Source organism: Heterocephalus glaber, unplaced genomic scaffold (genome assembly GCF_053883595.1).
Source record: "Heterocephalus glaber isolate CG9 unplaced genomic scaffold, H.glaber_assembly_v1.0 deba00001067, whole genome shotgun sequence".
Taxonomy (NCBI): Eukaryota; Metazoa; Chordata; class Mammalia; order Rodentia; family Bathyergidae; genus Heterocephalus; species Heterocephalus glaber.
Genome location: NW_028258187.1, coordinates 1,090,659 through 1,108,092, shown reverse-complemented (window position 1 = coordinate 1,108,092; position 17,434 = coordinate 1,090,659). Strand labels below are relative to the sequence as shown.

The following is a 17,434-nucleotide window of genomic DNA, read 5'->3' as shown; positions in this document are numbered from 1 at the left end:
GGCGCGCGCCCGGAGACACCACCGGGGACCCCAGGACGGCCCGGACCGCAGGGCTCCCGGGCGGCTCAGGCTCTGCCGGGCCTGGATCCCGCGGGCCCCGGGGCCTCGGCCGGGTGAGGGGGCGCATGGGGGAGGGGAGGCCTCGGGCCGGGCGCAGAGGGCCGGGGGTCTGCGCCCCAGGCCCGCGATCTGGAGGTCCGGGGTGCTGGGACTCCACGCAGTTGCCGGTGCTCCGGCCCTTGGGGTTCTACCCCCACCCATCTGCGCGGGTCCTCGGGGTCCCCCAGGCCGCCCCCGCCGGTGACACCCCCTAATGAAGCGACGCTCACCAAGGAGGTGGTAGCAGCAGGCAGCACTTGCACCAGCGGCCCCCCTCATTCCCTGACAGTTTGTGGCTCTGAAAACCGAGGTTCTGATCCAGCCACCAAATCATCCCGCACTTCTATCGACTTTCCCAAAATCTCACCTATGATGGTAGTTGGAAAATTACAGCTTTTACCGCGTCGACTCTTACTGAGAGTAATTTTAACAAATCCTCACAGGATAGATTAGCTTTTAGTAGATAACTCAAGCTCAGTATTTTTTCCCACTTTGTAAAATGGAGATGGCAGCTTCACACCGAGCAAAGTTAGGGTTCTGCCTTGCACAAGCGTGCACCTGCTGAAGCCCGTAGTATGAAGCACCAGAGTACTGTCTGTGGGCATCTCGACTTCCCCAGGTCTTATGATTGTCCTCACAGGTGAAATGTTTATTCCACTTTTCCTCAGTAAACTTTCTACCTCCTTTACTCATCAGATTCACAAAGCTCAAAAATATTTGTTGACCATGCGTGTGCTTTTACAACCAGAAGAGGTGTATATCGTAAGTGTCACTGGAATTTATCTTCAGCGGAAGTGCAACCCACTTATACCAAGAATGTTGGGGCCAAAAGGGCCACCCGTGTCCCTCCAGCACCAACCTGTCCAACTTCTCAGAAGCTGTCACCCAACCTATCCGGTCATCCTGGAAAAGTCCCTTGTGTTTGCCAGGAGGCTCTTAGCCTTCCCTTTGCTGACCCCATCCACCCCCCAAACCCGTCCAGCTGCATTCTGTCCTGGGCCTCCCACAAAGCCAGGTGGCTCGGCTCCATGTGGGCCGGTTCGGTGTCCCCAGAACCCTCTCTTCTGTGGGTCGTGCACAGCTGCTCCCCTCTGTGTTGGCTCCCAGACTCCCTGCCAGCCCGCTGGCCTTTTGCTGAATGGAGCTGGTCTTCGAGTCTGATCCAGAAAGGGGCCTGGCCAGGGGGCTCGGGCATGCACTGTCTCAGGTAACTTCCTTCTGTTAATGCAGCTGAAAAAGACAAGCGTTGGGCCAGCTACCACACCATGTATCCGTTCTCTACCTTACCACATAGATTATTTTCCAGAGCTGCCAGAACAAAACACTGCAGCTCTAAACTGGATTCATTTTCTTCCGAGGTCAAAGTTCTGGGTGTCTCTTTCCTCCCAAGGCCTCTTCTTGGCTTTAGTACCATCCTCCCTGTGAGTTTACAGCCATTCACCTGTGGGACCTGTGTCCTATCTCTTTATAAAGAGGGCATCAGCGACCAGCCTAAGGACCTATTTTGATTGGCTTTTTTAAAGGCCCCATCTCCAAATGTAGTCGCATTCTAGGTACAGGGGTGGAGGAGAGGGAGGAGAGGAGACAGTTCAGTCAGTACCATCTCACAGCAGAAGTGGAGAGGGGGTCATGCTCATCTTCAGGTGAGGACGGGGAGGACCAGGGCGTGGGTCGTCTGCCCTGGACGCTGGATGATGATGTCTCCAGCACCATCCCGAGTGTCCTGTGACTGCTCTGGGCCTTGGGTTCTGCAGGACGCGTGGCCTGCATGCATCTTTCCAAAGAAGAAGGGAGTGAGGCAGATGAGAAGCAGGAGAGATCACAGCTTACTTCCTATGGGGGTGGTGCTTTATTTCTCTTCCCTACAGTGGGCAGAGGCGCCAAAGCGAAGGCCCAGAGTCCTCCTTCCAAACCAGGGATCACAGAGCACCCCTCCTCGGATCTGGCTCTCTCTGCCCCAGGCACGAAGTCCCCATCGCTTACCTCCCAGCCTCCCCCTCACACTGGACTATAGTGCAGTCGAGGACCTCTCCTTGGGTGGCCGGTAGTATTTATTCCATGTTTATTAACTGAGCTCCTGCTATGAACCGGGCACGGATCTCGATGCTGGGAACGCAGCAGTAGACTCCCCCCGAGCTTAGGCTCTGGTCCCCCAGGCTGGCTCTTCCATTCCCGCTGGGCGAGACTGCTGTGGACAGACAGGTTCTACAAGCAATTTGCCTGGAGTCTGGTGAGTCCGGGCAGAGGGGCCGAGTCCAGACGGGGCTCTGGTGGCATCACAGCATGGCAGAGGGAACCAGGTGTGGGGACTGGGAGGGACCCTGAGACAGGGAGAATATGAGTGGCCAAGAGGGCAGGAAAGGGCTGGGACCCCTCAGGACAGCCCCATGACCAGCCCTGTCCCCCGGCCATGGTGGGCCTGGAGCCTCTGGCCCATAGCACCTGGCCCAGGCCAGCTCTGCCACCGCTGCAGGGGCCGAGCTCACCCGATCTGACACTGAGAGCCGGAGACTGGGCAGGGGTCCCTCCTCCTCTGCGCAGTGGAGCACAGGGCGCTCTGTGAGCCCAGGCCGTGCGGAGCCACCTCGGCCCGTGGACAGGCCTGGAGGGCGGGGTGGGGATGGTTGTAATGAGCTCCTCGGGCCACGCTGGCCTGTTTGTCACTGTGCTGGCTCAGAGGCCACCGTCTGTCTCCAGCGACTTCATTGTCTATTCAGAGTTGTAAACTTAGCCTTCGTCTTTGTCACAGGCGAAAGTGAGACTGGGGAGCAAAGGGGGGACCCTGGAGGGGCCTGGGTGACCGCACATGTCGTGGGGATGTGAGCAGTGAAGGCTGAGGGCCAGCAGGTCCCCAGCAAAGGCCCGAGACAGACCCAGAGCGAGGCTGGGGGCCACGCCAGGCGCAACTTCCAAGGACAGGAGGCGGTGAAGGCGAGGAAGGCCTTCCCAGGCCATGGGCCGGGGGCTGGGCCTGCAGGCAGGAGCAGCCGGGAAGGTGGGAGCCGAGCCTCCCAATGCCTGGAGCAGGGAGCCGTCCTGGTTCTCCTTGTTTCCTGCGTCCCTGAGCTCTGACCGGGGCCTCACCACCCCGGGAGCTACTTCCTACAGGCGGTACCCAGAGCCACAGCCAGCCTCCCTAGGGGCACCACGCTCAGGGTCACCACTGCCACTGCCCGTGTGAAGGACGAGGGACAGCCCTGTGCCAGGCTGGGGACACTGCTCACTGGGGCAGAGCAGCCACAGCTGCCGCCCTCTCCACGTTCCCATAACCCGCACCCAGCCCACTGCACCCTGTGGTCCTGCCCACGCACTGCTCCCGGGCCTGGGAGTCCACCGGCACGTGGAGTCCATGGTCACGAGGCCTTTGCTGTCTGTGTCTCACCACGGCCATGAAACACGCCCAAAGCAGAGGAGGGTAAACAGCCTGCCTGGGACCCTGTGCCAGACAAAAGGTAGTGCAGGGGTCGGGCCCAGAAGGTCGGTGGTCAGAGCCCGGGCCCTGAGAGCAGAAGCCATAAGGAAGAACACGCTTCCGTGTGGACACTGGAGAGCATCATCTACATCTCTGCTCACGGGGCCCTCCCCTGGCACTGGGAGGAGCCCAGGGCCTTTGTGTTGAGTTACATTCTCAGTCCTTTTCAGTTTTATCTTGAGACAGGGTCTCGCTAAGTTGCCCAGGCTGGGCTTCCATTTGCGATCCTCCTGCCTCAGCCTCCCTGGGTGCTGAGATGACAGGCGTGCATGCATGCACACACCTGGGCAGTCACAGAATAGCATCATTTCTATGGTTTTCATTTTAGTATTTGGGGATGCTCTGGAAACTAAATATTCGGTTGGAATATGAAAGAAAAGATGGGAGAGAAAAAGAGATAAACATAGAAGAGGAAAAGGGAGAACCTTCTTGAACCAAGGGTGACCTGGAGGGTGCCAGGTGCCAACAGCATGGGGCTGAAAGTAGAGGTAACAGGGCTTCCCCAGAAGAGCCCAACAGAGCAGAGTTTGCCTGGGGTGGGGCAGCAAGTGCCCCCCAGCCTAACTGCTTTGGTGAGGACCAACCTCGGTGTCCCTGCAAGGCTCGCCTTCCTCGCGGGCCATAGCCTGGTGCCCCATCTCCCCAGGAAGGCCCCTAACGCTCCCCATATGCGGCAGTGGCTAGCTGTGCCTGCTGTCGTTAGGGCACACAGAGAAGAAGTCTCTCCGACTCTCATGGGGCAGTGCAGGGTGCCAGTGACACTGGGTGGTGACCTTGGGGATAAGTGGAGTTGGGGACAGCAGTCATTCAGGACCCAGGCAGAAGGAAGCATGTGGTTCCTGAGCCAGGGCAGCAATTGAGTGAGATACACTCAAGCGTGGGGCACACATGCCACCTTGAGTGTGGACTGGCAGGAGCAGCCGCACCCCACCGAGGGCTAGAAATGCACCTGCAGCCGCACCTTCTGCTTCCTCTCTGCTCACTTCCTGTCTGGGTCACCTACTTGCTTGGGAAGCTGAACAGGGCAAGGACAGTGGTCGCTTGCTTGTGACGCTCTTCCTGGAGGTTTTCCGGGTGTGGAGCAGGGGAGTGGCTCAGACAGCCGGGCCGCAGGTGATTCTGACACGCAGAGAGCTGCCGCTTCCAAGCCTGGTGTAACTGTCCAACACTGGGAAGAGAGATTCAGTTGGTTAAGTTTAGATTACAGGGAGGGGGGAGCAACAGACAGATTCTCCAGACCTTTGACCTTTTTATTTAATTTGAATTGGATACATATTTTTAATAACTCTAAACTCTGGCCTCTATATAGCAATATTTGGGTTTTGGATGCAGCCCAAGTGTTGTGAATAAAATGTCTTACTATCATGGTCCACTTTTCCATTTCATTCAAAAACTGGTCAAGGTAACCGGTCCTCAGTTAATGACATTAAAATGTTGTTTCTTGGCCTTTTTCTTTTGACTTGTTTTCCATCCCCAGGACTTTTTTTCTGGGTTGCTTAAAGATGTTTTTCTTTAAAACCACTGTCAGCTTGGCACGAACATTTTCTTTAGGAAGGCCAATAACTACAGACATGGGGGAGGGTAAGAGGAGAACACAGCTGGGACATCTCTCAGCATCACCAGCACCGATTGAGTGCCCGAGAGACGCTGAACTCGATGCCAGGCTGTAAACGTGGGAGCAGACAGCAGCCCCACCCTCAGGAAGCTCACAGAGAGAAACCCAGCCCACCCTTCCTTGCATGCAGTGTTTGCAATTCACTCCGTCTTCATTCAGCATCGTGCAGCGAGTCCTGCCACGTCGGACACCACTCTGGATGCTGAGACACAGAGCTGCACAAAACCAAGACCCTGTCCACCCAGTCTGTGTTCACATGCAGGGAGCGGTAATGCCTTGTCCTACTCGCCTGGCTCCAGCCCAGAAGTCCTCGCTGTTTCCTGTGAGTACAGCTGCTATTGTCTCCTAGGCACGGCCAAGGAGAGCGGGCCTATACCTTCATCTTTGTGTTCGTCACGTGCCCAGGACCTACAAGGACTCATGCATGGGCAAATGTCTCTCTTCGAGGAGGCTCAACAAAGGTGCCGGCAGCAAGTGAGGCCACAGGAAGCTGCAAGCATCTCTCCTTTCCGTCATCTACAGCCAGAAGCCTGCACCCCTCCCTCCCTTCACTGTCCCTGGTTAGGGGGCTGGGATGGAAAGGGGCAGAGTGAATTATAGCTGTCATTGTAGATGGTACCACAAGCAAGTGTTGCAATGGGCTTTACATTGAGATTTTTTATCCTCAAGAGAGAACTTTAGTTCTGTAGGGATCGTATCAGTATGAGAAAGACATAGAACACTTTAAGACGTGCTTGGGGAATTATGGACAGCTCCTTGTGCTTAAAGCCTGTGTTGAGGGGTGGGCAGGGGGAGGTGGAACACATGGGCAGAGTCCCTGTTGGGCCTCCGAGGAGTTTGGACTTCATTCAAAGGACAGTGGGAGCCATGGGAGCATTGTGAGTGAGGACTTTCGTGACCGGTTGTAGCAGAGTAGAGGTGGGGATGGAAGGGTGGTGAGGAGGAATGGAGGGAGAGGACAGCAGAGCTGTGTGGGAACTGCTGTGAATTCAGGGCAGGACGTGTTGAGTTGAGTCTGCCAAGGAGAATCCACTCAGAGACATCCAGCGGTGCCCAGAAATTTGGGCTTAGGCCCTGTGTTGAAGCTGCAGAACAAAGGAAGCAGTCTGGGTTCTCTAAAACCTCGCTGAAGCAAAATACCCAATACCCAAAGTTAAAGGGGAAAATGTTTATTTAGCTCACAGTGTGTGGAGGTTTCAGTCCACAGTCAGCTGGCTCCAAGGTAGGGTGACATAGCAGAGGGCAGGGCAGAGGAGAAACAGTCTGTGGCAGTGCAACAGCAAGAAGCGCAGCAGCCTGCCTTCTTTCTGTCCTTTCGTCTCTCCAGGCGACAAGCCTATTTGTTGGTGCCACCCACACACAGGGTGGGGCTTCCATTGCTCACACTCAGAACTATGCCAAAACAATTTAGTCATGCACACCCTGATCCAGCATCACATGCCCATGATCCAGCCACCTCACAAAAGCCCCACCTATGAGCACGTGAGGCTTCGGGAGGACATCTGCATCCAAGCCATGACCGAGCAGGTGCTCTGGAAGAAGACGGGGCCCTGGGTCACCCTCTGGGGAACGACTGAGGGGCAAGGGAGGGAGGGGCAGTCATTCGTCAGACAGAGCAGTGGTCCCCGTGTGGTGGTGGCTAAAGGAATCACAGGGACACTCAATGCAGATTCCTTGCCCTGCCCAGAGAACCACATCCAGGAGGCCCTGGGCAGGGCAAGGCATGCTGTCATCTATTGCAATGCTGCCTGGGCGCTGCTTGAATAGGAGTTTAACTTCCTCACACCAGAAGCAGGGCTCAGTCTCCCTGACAGTTTCCAGGTCTGCACAGCACCCACTTGGCCAAGACAGTGGCCAGAGACAAGAATGTGGGGCATCTTGGGCTCCTCGCACCATTTTCCTGCAGCTTTAAACAGAGCTCAGGCCTCGGCCCTGAGCCCTCGATGACCCATGTCCGAGTCCATAAACTCCCTGTGGTGGCTTCTCTCCCACCTCCGCCCTCCCCTCTCTGCCAGCCGGACACCTACCTGGATTCTGACTCTTCATGCTTGCCTGGGTGAGGCAGGGACAGAGGCCACCTCTACACTCAGGTGTCCTCCTCTCGCAGGGTCCTGAGGGGAAAGCATTGGGCTGCTCCCGGGTAGCAGGGGCTGCGATTGCATCTCATCTGAGACCTAGGAGCTGCCCCAGCTGGGATTCTCCCAGACCCCAGAGAGAACAGAAGGAGCCTCCTTGCCCCAGAGCAAGGGCCACACAGCATGGACTGGACACAGTCAGACAAGAGCCACGGAGTGTCTGCCAGTGGCAGTGGGGACATTAGGCACCACACTGTCCACCAGGTAAAGAGATGTCCCAGCCAGGTGTGGTGGCACACACCTGTAACCCGACACTCTGGGAGGTGGAGGCAGGAGGGTTACAAGTGCAGGGCTAGCCTGGGTAACTGGCAACTTAGCAAGATCCTGTATCAAAATGAAAAGAGGCCAGAGATACAGCTCAGTCCAAAGGCCCTGGGTTCAATCCCCAGTACTACAAGAAAGGAAGGCTGGAAAGATGGAAGGAAGAGAGGGAGTGAGGGCTCAGCTGTGGTTACACACTGTGAACTTCTAGCTAGCACGTTGGTCATTTGTTTCGTTCATTCAACACTATTTCCTACAATGCTGGCCCCTGGGGAGACAGCAGGGAGTGGCAGTGACCGGAAGGTGCTGTGTGCCCCACACCAGGCTTGGTTACCGAGGTCTCCCCAGAGCCCAGCCAGAGACCCCAAGGGGTACCTCTCCGTGCCAAGTGCAGGACCCTTAGTGACACTGCCCAGCAGTATGGCCATGCTGAGCACCGGCGGGACAGAGATGGCGGAGTCTACTCTAGTTCTGGCCTGGTGGCTTCAAGGGAGAGGACGTCGGGAAGCTGCCCCCAGGCAACTTCTCCTTGGTCCTTAAGTCTGTGTGGCAGCAAGGGCTGGGTGCAGTGAATGACAGTGGCAGGAGGCCACAGGCCTGCGGTCACCACATGGGCACCGCCGGCCACTGCCCACCTCCCCGCTGCAGGGCAGCGCTGTCTGCCCTCACCAGTGCCTTCCTGAAAAGCAAACGTTCATCATAGTTAGAATCCAGGCTCAATTTTAGCCAAACAGAAAAAAAACCAAAAAGACCTTTAAAAGACCCACACATTTTTAACAAGTTCCAAGAAAGCACGTTCTTTAAAAATAAAGTGATTCAATGTAATGCCCACATTCTGTAGAAGGTGAAGAAGTTACCCCAACCAGACAAGCTGCTGATGGAGCCTTCTCCCCCAGCTTCGCTGAGTAAGCCTCCCGCTGTGTTTGTTTAAAAATAAGGCTGTGTTTCCGGGTCACTGCAAGTGCCCAGCTGTCTCCCGGCGGATCTGAACCTGTTCACTCTCGGTTCCTCCAGTCACCTTCTCCTGCTTAGAATTGTGTTCAGGCTACAAATGTGAAAAACATTCAAATCCTAAGATGAGGCAAAACCAGAAACAGTAAAATCCTCTCTGGCCCCGGTCCACACCAGTTTTCTCTGGCAATGACCCGCAGCATCGGCGGGCAGGTGGGAGGGGAGGCTTGGGGAAGGCTGGCGCCCACCCTTGCTTCCTGCAGGCTGCTAGCCCTTAGCGCAGGCGTGGCTCCTCCTTGCTGGGGTGGGCTCCACACGGAGTGCGCCTCGCTGCCGCACACACACTCCGCCCTCATTTTACCAACAGGACTGCTCATCCGCACGGAGTGTCTGCGCGGTGGGTGAGTGACTGTTTCCATGGGAACCGAACTCCCTGATTTCCACCTACTTAACCCACTATTTTCTTTTTTAAAAAAGAAAGAAGTTTACAGATACAATTTTCATCCTTAGCATTACATTTGCATAAAGTTCTTCGTTTATTGCCCTGGGTGTTTGCGTGGCTGTCTGGTTCCTGCCATTTGTGTTTACGGTTTTGTGGCTCTCATGTTTTAGACCAGACCCGGTCTCCCTGCGGGCGCATGAGGCCAGCAGCCCCCTGCAGACGAGGTTATGTGGGAGAATCTGACGTCCTGGGCAGTGCGGAAAACGTGCAGGTGGGACAGAAAACAGCTGAAATCCTGTGAAGTTTTACCATAAAGCTGAACTTTGAAAATCAAGAATTTATCCTGTCATCCAGGCAGCAGTTTAAAAAAGTCTCACCTAAATATTAGTTTCTTAGAAAAGGCGATTTCAAAGCAATACATTTATATATAATGAAATTTTCCCTGATGTGAACAGGTGCTCAGTCCTGTCCTGCAGAAACGCTGGGCTGGGAGCCCTGACGAAGCGGGTTTGAGGGCACAGCAGGGCGACTCCAGAGAGCAGCACACGGCACACACAGCCAGAGCTCGGAGAAGTCTGAAAACTTTCTCCATGAAGAAATTGTAAATGTCTGGGGAGATGGATGTGCTTTCCCTGATTTAAACACACACAATGTATACATGCATCAAACCATTCTGCAGCACCCCATGAATATGCAATTTTTATGTTTTTATGTATCAGTGAAACAGTAAATATAAAAAATATAAAAAACCAAACATCGCCTACAAAAGGAAAGAAATATACTGTGATATATGTTACATCTACTTATATATAATTTTCATTCACTGGTCGCTACATCAAAACGTTGTAGTGAAATTAATTTTGATATACATTGTTTTTAGTCTTAACGAGTTGGAAATACCCTCTCTTAGCATGCGGCTAATATTTAAGAAGCGCAGGCATGGTTTACACTTTTCTCACTACGTCTCTGAAATCCAGTGTGTGCTTTCTGTGAGCTCAGGTCCAGGGCTCATGCTTGTGTGGGGTCCTCGCTGGTCTCTGCCTTGCTTGCCCGAGGGTCAGGGGATGGACCACCAGTGGCATCCCGCAGTCTGTCCCTGCCAGTGCCCAGCTGTTCTGCAGACTTGAGCAGAGGCTCACGTCCCCATGGTGCAGTGGCCACCTCCTCAGGCACCGACTCTGGCACACTGAGGGCTCTGTGGCCACACGAGAGCGGCAGGCTGTGCCTGGTGGCCTCCCCTTGGCAGCCCCCAACATCTGTGGGGACAGGCCTGCGGTTTCTGGGCTGGGACCCGAGGGGGTCCGGTTCAGACCTGAGGAGACCACCCTGCTCTGCGCACGCGGCCTAGGCCCTGGGCCTCCTCAGAGAAGGTTTCTGTCAGAGTATGGCCGGGGAGCACTCTGTTCTGGTCTCTGCTCTTCTGGTGGGGGCTGCTTCTTACTACAGCTTCTTTCTGATTTCCAAGACCACTCCCCCTGAGGCCACCGTGACTGCACCCTCTGTCACTGCCATGCACACCTGCGGGGGCTCCAGGTTAGAAACCCTTCCTGTGGACTGAGTCCTGCCTCAGCCTCCTGTCTGTCCCTAGGCCGTGCCTCCCACCCCTGCCAAGCTCCTGGTTTCCCCTCCCTGCCGCCCCTGCCTCTCCTGGATCCCAACTGTCACCCCAGGTTCGGCTGCAATGTCATCCCCCACGTGAGGCCTTCCCTGAGCGCTATACAGAGAGAACCCGAAGCTCCTCTGACTCACCACTCCCCACAGCTGTCACCTGTGCCCGTCTCTCTGGCAATGTCACCTCTCCAGCCTGGTCCGGAGCTTCGGTTATAAAGTTGAGACTGTGTTTTTCTCCATCTCCAGCAGAGCAGAGCCACACACAACTCTGTGACAAATTCTGAGAGAGGCTGGCAATTTCCTGAACTGGAAATCAGAGCCCTTGAGTTTGAATTCTGGCTCTGACCTGGCTGAGACTCGGATCCAGCCTCCTGGGCCTTTGCCACAGTGCTCCCACGAAGCAACCTCAGGGCCACCAGGGGTGAGTGCAGGGGACGCAGCTGTGCACCAGCTCGGTTGTGGGTGGCTGTCATGGCTACCTCTGCTCTACTGGATGAGGGCAGAAGCACTCACTAGCGCAAGTCGCTCTCCAGGTCCCTGGGCTGAAGGAGCCTGTCCAGGTCACCTCCTGCACATGAGGGAACTGAACTCAAGGGTGCCTGGTGAGCGTGGCTGCCAGTGGGGTCTCCTGGCCCTGGGGCACTGGGCTTGAACCCATGGGACAGTGCTTCTCTGGGACAGGAAGTGCCTTGGGGACCGGCCAGAGCCATGCTCCTCCTTCAGTGTTCTACAAAGCTTCATGGAGACACCGCGCTGAGCCCTCTGCTCTGAATGTTTCTAACTTCACAGAGTGGTGTCCATTTCAGATTTGGTTCTGTGTTTTAAACAGTCCTCCCTCCCAGTAAGGGTTATAATCACATAAATTAAGGTGGAAGAGAAACTTAGGGTGCACACAGCTTCTTGTCCTCACTTCAGATGTGTTGATGACCACTGGGGAGACAGGTCCAGGCAGAGCGCCTCTGGGACAGCACTGTCACCATGATTTTCTTAGATACATGTCTCAGTTCCGAGTGCATTTCCTGGGAGGCAGCATGATATCCCAGAGAGAGAAGTGAGTCCGAAGTCAAAACTCCAGCCACTGACCAAGTGATCTCTAAGCCTCAGATGTGTCCTGAAGAAAATGCTGTCAACTCTACCGGCCCTTGCTGTCTCCAGGAGGCGTGTGTGAAGAGGACTGGGGTGGAGAAACCCTCGTGTTCAGGAGCGGCCACCTTGAAGAACACTCTCCAGAGCCTTCTGGTCGACCCTTAGTCCTCCTGCGTACTACAGCCAAGTCCCCAGAGCAGGCTTCTGGGCAGAGGGCTGCACATCTCCCGGTGCTGGAGGCGGAGTGGCCTGGGGGCCGGTGGGCCCCTTCCCGGTCTAGACAGCCGTCCTTTCACTGTGTACTCACAGGACAAGGAGCTGCGGGCCCCCAACAAAGGGCTGTGTGGATTCCACAGCTGCCTGGAGTCATGGCTGCCATGCTTGTCCTTGGTTTCCCTGGAGTTTCCCAGAACACTCAAACCATTTGTGGGGTGTGTGCAGCCTTACAGCCGGGACCCTGCCGCTGGTGCCAAGAAGGTTCTTGATGTCCTTGATGTTGGCTTGAGAAAAGCCAGGGACATTCGTACGGGGACGGCGTCCTTTCGGTCCTGACCACCTCGAGAATCCCCACCTCTGACGCAATCACGGACACACTGGTCTTGCTGCACCCAGGACCACACTGTCACTACATCCTCCGTGAGCAGCTCTGTGCAGCCTGGGTCTGCCTGCCTCTGTCTGGGTCTTCCAGCACCTGGGGCTGGTTCTCACACCCGGGGACCAGGTAGCTCTGCCGCAAGGGCGCTGATCCCACCCCCAGGACTCTGTCCCCATTTCACCAGGGTCCACAGGACTTGTAGCCAGTCACCCCTTCCTAGCAGTCTGTCTTTCACCTAAACTGTTTTAGGATTCCATTAATTTTTTTCCTAAAGGAACCTGCAGAAATGTTTGCAAGCCTATACATTGTCTTAAAACTTTTAACCAAAGCCTAGCAGGAAGTGAAAATAACATCCACTGACTGCATTTATGGTGCTAAGCTTCCTGCACAATCGCCCTGCACCCCTCTCCAGTTAAGGGTCAGGAACAGCACTAGCTTGCTAAGGCCACAGCGCTGACACAGCAGAAGAGGGCTGCAACCCGTGTCCCTGAAATCCAAAGCTTTCTGGTTAAACCCTGGGAGCCTCAGCAAAGACAGAGTCTGACCACGCTGGGGGAAACGACCAAGCAATAGATGTAATTTCTGCCTGGTGTTCACTGATGCTATTTCAGAAAGGTGCACACTTGGCTTGACAAAAGGAATATCGGGGGGAAATGGAGTGGTATTTCTGCTGTCCTCAAGTTCAAAACTAAACGGGACTTGTGACTTAAAAGGGCACAGAAGGTGTGGCCTGGGCCTGGCTTCCGTGGCCGCTGGTGAGTAGTACCAGAAGGAAGGTGGCAGCCAGGACAGGGCAGGGGGTGACAGGAGCCCATATCCGCTAGGTCCCCCCCATTCAGGGCGCTGGGACTTAGGGCCGGACTCCTGCCGCCCGGTTCCCGCAGGCCTCTCCCTGCCCTAGCTGCATTGTGAACTGGCCCCAGCGTCACAGCGGACGGGCCAGGCCGGGCCGGGAGCGGTGCCAGTGCGGACCCCGCAGACTCCATCGCCAAGGGAGGATGCCAGGACGCGACCCCAGGCCCCGCCCGCATCCCCTCCTGCGCGCGGACCCCGCCTCCCCGCGCGCGCCCCGCAGCCTCAGACCCCCGGCTCGCGGGTCCCAGCTCGGACGAGCGGAGACCTGGGGGGCGCTCGGGGCCCAGGACGCCCCGCCGCGGCCCGGTGCACCGCGCGACCTCCCGGGAGCCGGGGCCTCGGAGACTCGCGAGAGCTCCCGGAAGAGCGGGCCGCGGGAGCCCAGCGCCGCGGACCCCCGGGTGCTGGCCCTGGTGCTGAACCGGCTCCGGGGGCGCAGCGGGGGCGAGAGCTGCACCCGGCGGCGGCCCTCGACCACCAAGCACAGGCCTGGCGAAGGCCGGAGCAGCGCGGCGACCCCTCGGCCAAAGCCGAGGCGCTGCTCAGGCAGCTGTTGCTGGAGCAGAGGCCCCAGCTGTTCCACGAGGTCCCCCGGGGCCGGGCGGGCGCGGAGCAAGAGGAGGGACAGAGACGGCGCCTCCCGAGGCCCTGGGCCGAGGAGGAGGAGAGGGCCCACGTCCAGGGCACCGAGGAAGCCGTCAGAGGAAGGCGCAGCGGCTGTTGCAGATTTCCGGGTCCCGGAGGGCAGCCGGGCCCTTCCCAGCAGAGGCTGGGGCGCGGGGGAGACCCAGGCCCAGCTGCGGGCTCAACAGCTCCTGAGAGGACCGAGGCCAAAGGGAATCTGCGCTGTGCGGTTCCAGTTTGTAATCTCATAACCGAACACTGATTTTAAAAAGTATATAAAACAGCTGCAATTCCCTCTCATGGACTAGTTTATTGATTCACCTGGGTAGTTCGGAGGGTTGGGGAGAGCGATTTGGGGGTTTAGCTAAGTTGCTTGGCTGTATACATTTTGAGGGGAATACGGAGTATTCCTAGCTCTCAAGTAGTCTTGGACGCCCACATAAGGAGCCCCTTGGAGAGCCAGAGAGAACGCTACAGCCGGGACAGAGGTCACCTTGTGTCCTGAGGGTGAGAGGGTGAGGTCACCGTCAGAAAAAAGTCAAGGAAGGGGGGGTCTGCGAACAGGAAGACAGGGAATCCTCTACATTCTGTCCCCTTAAGTTTACGTGCACTCTCCAGTCTCAGAGACCTGGAAAGGCCTGGTGTGAAGAGACAGCTCTTTAATGTCACGCACCATGGCGCCCTCCTGCATTTCTCAGGTCATTCCGTGAAGTCAGTGCTCCGCCCCTTCCCAGAGTGAGCACCCTGGCCACCCCTCCCTGTGTCCCTAATGCCACTGGCCCCACTGTCCACTGCCTGCCCCCTAAGAGCTCACTGGATATTTGGGCTTTGTTTTCCTCTTCAGTCCTGTGCAACTGTGGGACTGCATAACTCTGTAATCATAAAACTCCCCTAGCCCCAACTGTGAATGTGAGTAAATAGATAAAGATGCTTGTTAGTTCCGGGACACTAGATAAGATCTGTATCAGCCATAAGGTCCCAAAGTAAATTACTCAACTCTTTGTTCGAAACTGATGTTCCGGACACCGCTATCTATAGAACAATCTACAAACATCTGCTGACCATCAGTACGTGTCAGCTGACCACTAACCTTTGTTCCTCTTCTGTAAATTTCACCTGTGAACTTCCCCTGTAACCCCCTATAAAAAGAGCCTCAGACTCTGGGCTAGTCGCCTCTCTAAGCTACTTTGCTTTGGGAGTGCTGCCTGGCCAGACTAAGGTCTGTTTTACTTTCCAACTTGTCCGGTGTGTTCCTTCCCTGGTGTTCTTCGCTGCAGTCAGCTCCTCGGAGCATTTGGTAAGGCCCTCGGTCTTACACAACAACATTCTACGGGAACCCTCTTCCCCTCTATTCCAGCTGTCCCTTTGAAGGAGATCTGTGATGTCATCCTGTCTGTCCACAATGTGTCTCATTAACTCACAGGCTGGGAATGAATGACTCAGCATGACTCAGCGACAGGGCATTTTAAAAACAAGGAGCTGGCAGCTGAACAAATTAACCCAAGGCATCTTAAAGTCTCTAGAAAGCTCCCCATGTTTTCTGTAAAAAGCCCCGAATGCAGCATTTGTGCTAAAGGAGGGTGGGGGAGAGAGGGAATCAGCTCCACTAGAGAACCTGTGTCTCTTAGTCATTTGGGGGCAGTAAAGGAAGCCCAGCCGGGGCTCTGTGTAGAGGTCAGCTTGCGTCCTCATCTAGCTCCTGTGGTGGAAGCCAGGCCCTCTTCCCCACCCAGTTGTCTTCCTCCACCCACACCCCTCTGCCTGCTGTCCCCCAGAGGCCTACTTTGGGCCCTCCTCCTTTGCACACAGGTGTTCACAGAGCCCCTGGTTCAAAAATGTGTCCCAATTTCCAGCCGTATCCCCCTCTCCTGGCCCAAGCCAGCCAGTCCCACATTCTGGCCATGTGCTGCACGAAATCTAGGTGTTCCCAGGCAATGGTTATGATGTCCTTGGCCTCAGTCCCAGCATTTCCTCTACACAGTGTGAAGGCTGGAGCCTCAGTTTCCTCATTTGTTATAGGGAATAATCCACACTTCAAAAGCACGTAGCCAGACATGATTAAATAAAATAATTCAGGAAGGTGCTTGGCCCAGTGTGCAGAATCAAGTTCGTGCCCTGTAATGAGCTCTGCGGCTCTGTTGCTAACAGTCGTGACCTAGTGCTGGTGCCATCTGGATTCTCCCCACCTGGATGCTGTCCGCCCACTGCCTCCCTACCATCCCAGTCTGCTTCCCGTCGGCCTGGTCCACATTCCGCCGCCGCTGAGAATGTGAGACCACACTGCACAGAACAAAGCCGATAGGAGAGGGCTGACCAGCCTCCACCCTTACATACAACTCACAGCTCTGAACACTGCACATGGCTCCGACAGGAGACGCTCCAAGGTGGGAGAAGGTGGCTGGCAGGAGGCCGTGGGCCCTGGGACCTCAGCACAGTGAGGTCCCTGCTTTCCTTTTGCCTCACAGCTCCCAGACTCGAGGCTGAAGAAATGGCCACCCCACAGTGCCAGCAAGTGCAGACCCCGGCCCCACAGGGTGCTCTTTCCGGAAAGGAAGATTCAAACAAGAGCCAGGCCACTCCAGCCAAAGCCTCAGAGACCGGCAGCCTCACCTCGCCCAGGCCATGGCATTCAGCGGGGGCCTGGCTGCCACCACCCAGGCTGCACCAGCAGTGGGGACAGTCACCAGACACTCTTGCCTTCCCAGCCGGGGGGCTCGGTGGAGGCCTGGGAACCCAGAGACCACCCAGAAGAAGGTCACAGAGTCTTACCAAATAATTAACACCAACTCTGCATGCCGTCCTCCAGAAAACAGATGAGAAAGGAATCGTTTCCAGTTTATTTTAGGAAGGTAGTAGTATCCTAATACCAAAGCAGACAAAGGCAGCATGAAATAAAGACTAGACTAATATCCTTCATGAATATAACCATAAATGTCCTTTAAAATGTTAGCAAACTGCCAGGCAATGGAATACTACTCACCAATAAAAAGGACTCAACTATCATTTGTACAGTGATGTGGATGACTCTTCAGAGAGCTACGCTGTGTGAAACAAACCAGCCTCCAAAGGCTCACAGCATGTGCTCCCATTTATAGGACATTGTTGAAATGGTGAGAGCACAGACACAGAGGCCTGAGGAGTGGCTCTCGGGTGAGAGAGGTGGAGGTGGAAATTTGAAGGGTGTTTCTGCTGATGGGAACGTTCTGATCCCGGCTGTATCTCTGCCGACAGCCTTCGTGTCATGCTGTCCAGTGGTTTATGAGATGTGATTACAGGGAAACTGGGGAACGACACAGGATCTCACTGAGGTATTTCTTAAAACTGTGCGTGCACCTGCCTGGTAGGCACAAGGTCCCAAGTTCGATCCCCAGTACCAAAAAAACAAAAACTGCATGTGAAACTGTGATCTCAAAATAAAGTTTATAAAAGCAAAATAAAACTGATACTTCTAGAACTGCACACCAGATACTTGTGGGGAAAATGGCAGGAAAAGGCTGACGTTTCATTTTTGAGAATTATAAACACTGGCTTCAGAAGAGAAAACAAAAGATTTGGTTAGAGATTCATTAGCACAAGGTCAAGTCCACAATGGCTGGGACTGAAAATAATGTTTATTGATTAAAATGCAGTGACTAAATGGATGCACATTGAGGCCCTACTCTTTAGTGAAATAAACAGGACAGCATGT

General features: G+C 55.3%; 1 protein-coding gene and 2 long non-coding RNA genes across 3 annotated transcripts; 2 read left to right on the top strand and 1 right to left on the bottom strand.

Moving 5' to 3' along the window:
- Positions 1 to 428: 428 nt before the first annotated feature.
- LOC110346191 (uncharacterized) lies at positions 429 to 9,423 on the bottom strand. The gene is made up of 3 exons (XR_015450720.1): positions 6,369 to 9,423; positions 4,932 to 6,271; positions 429 to 4,739 (listed from the first exon to the last, which is right to left on the bottom strand). It is a non-coding gene; the product is annotated as an uncharacterized LOC110346191 (long non-coding RNA).
- Positions 8,858 to 10,018, top strand: LOC110346190 (uncharacterized). Its single transcript, XR_002390080.2, has 3 exons — positions 8,858 to 8,934; positions 9,146 to 9,246; positions 9,431 to 10,018. It is a non-coding gene; the product is annotated as an uncharacterized LOC110346190 (long non-coding RNA).
- Positions 10,019 to 13,255: 3,237 nt separating this feature from the next.
- Positions 13,256 to 14,028, top strand: LOC147828472 (uncharacterized). The gene is made up of 2 exons (XM_087209796.1): positions 13,256 to 13,412; positions 13,445 to 14,028. Exons 1-2 carry the CDS (start codon positions 13,266 to 13,268, stop codon positions 14,006 to 14,008), a joined length of 711 nt encoding a protein of 236 aa, XP_087065922.1. The 5' UTR covers positions 13,256 to 13,265; the 3' UTR covers positions 14,009 to 14,028.
- Positions 14,029 to 17,434: the final 3,406 nt, after the last annotated feature.

Excerpts from the sequence above, each read along its gene's own strand:
- LOC147828472 (XM_087209796.1), top strand. The coding sequence starts at position 13,266 with ATGCCAGGACGCGACCCCAGGCCCCGCCCGCATCCCCTCCTGCGCGCG. Across the intron at positions 13,413-13,444 it reads GGGCGCTCGGGGCCCAGGAC|CCCGGGAGCCGGGGCCTCGG; the intron begins GCCCCGCCGCGG and ends ACCGCGCGACCT.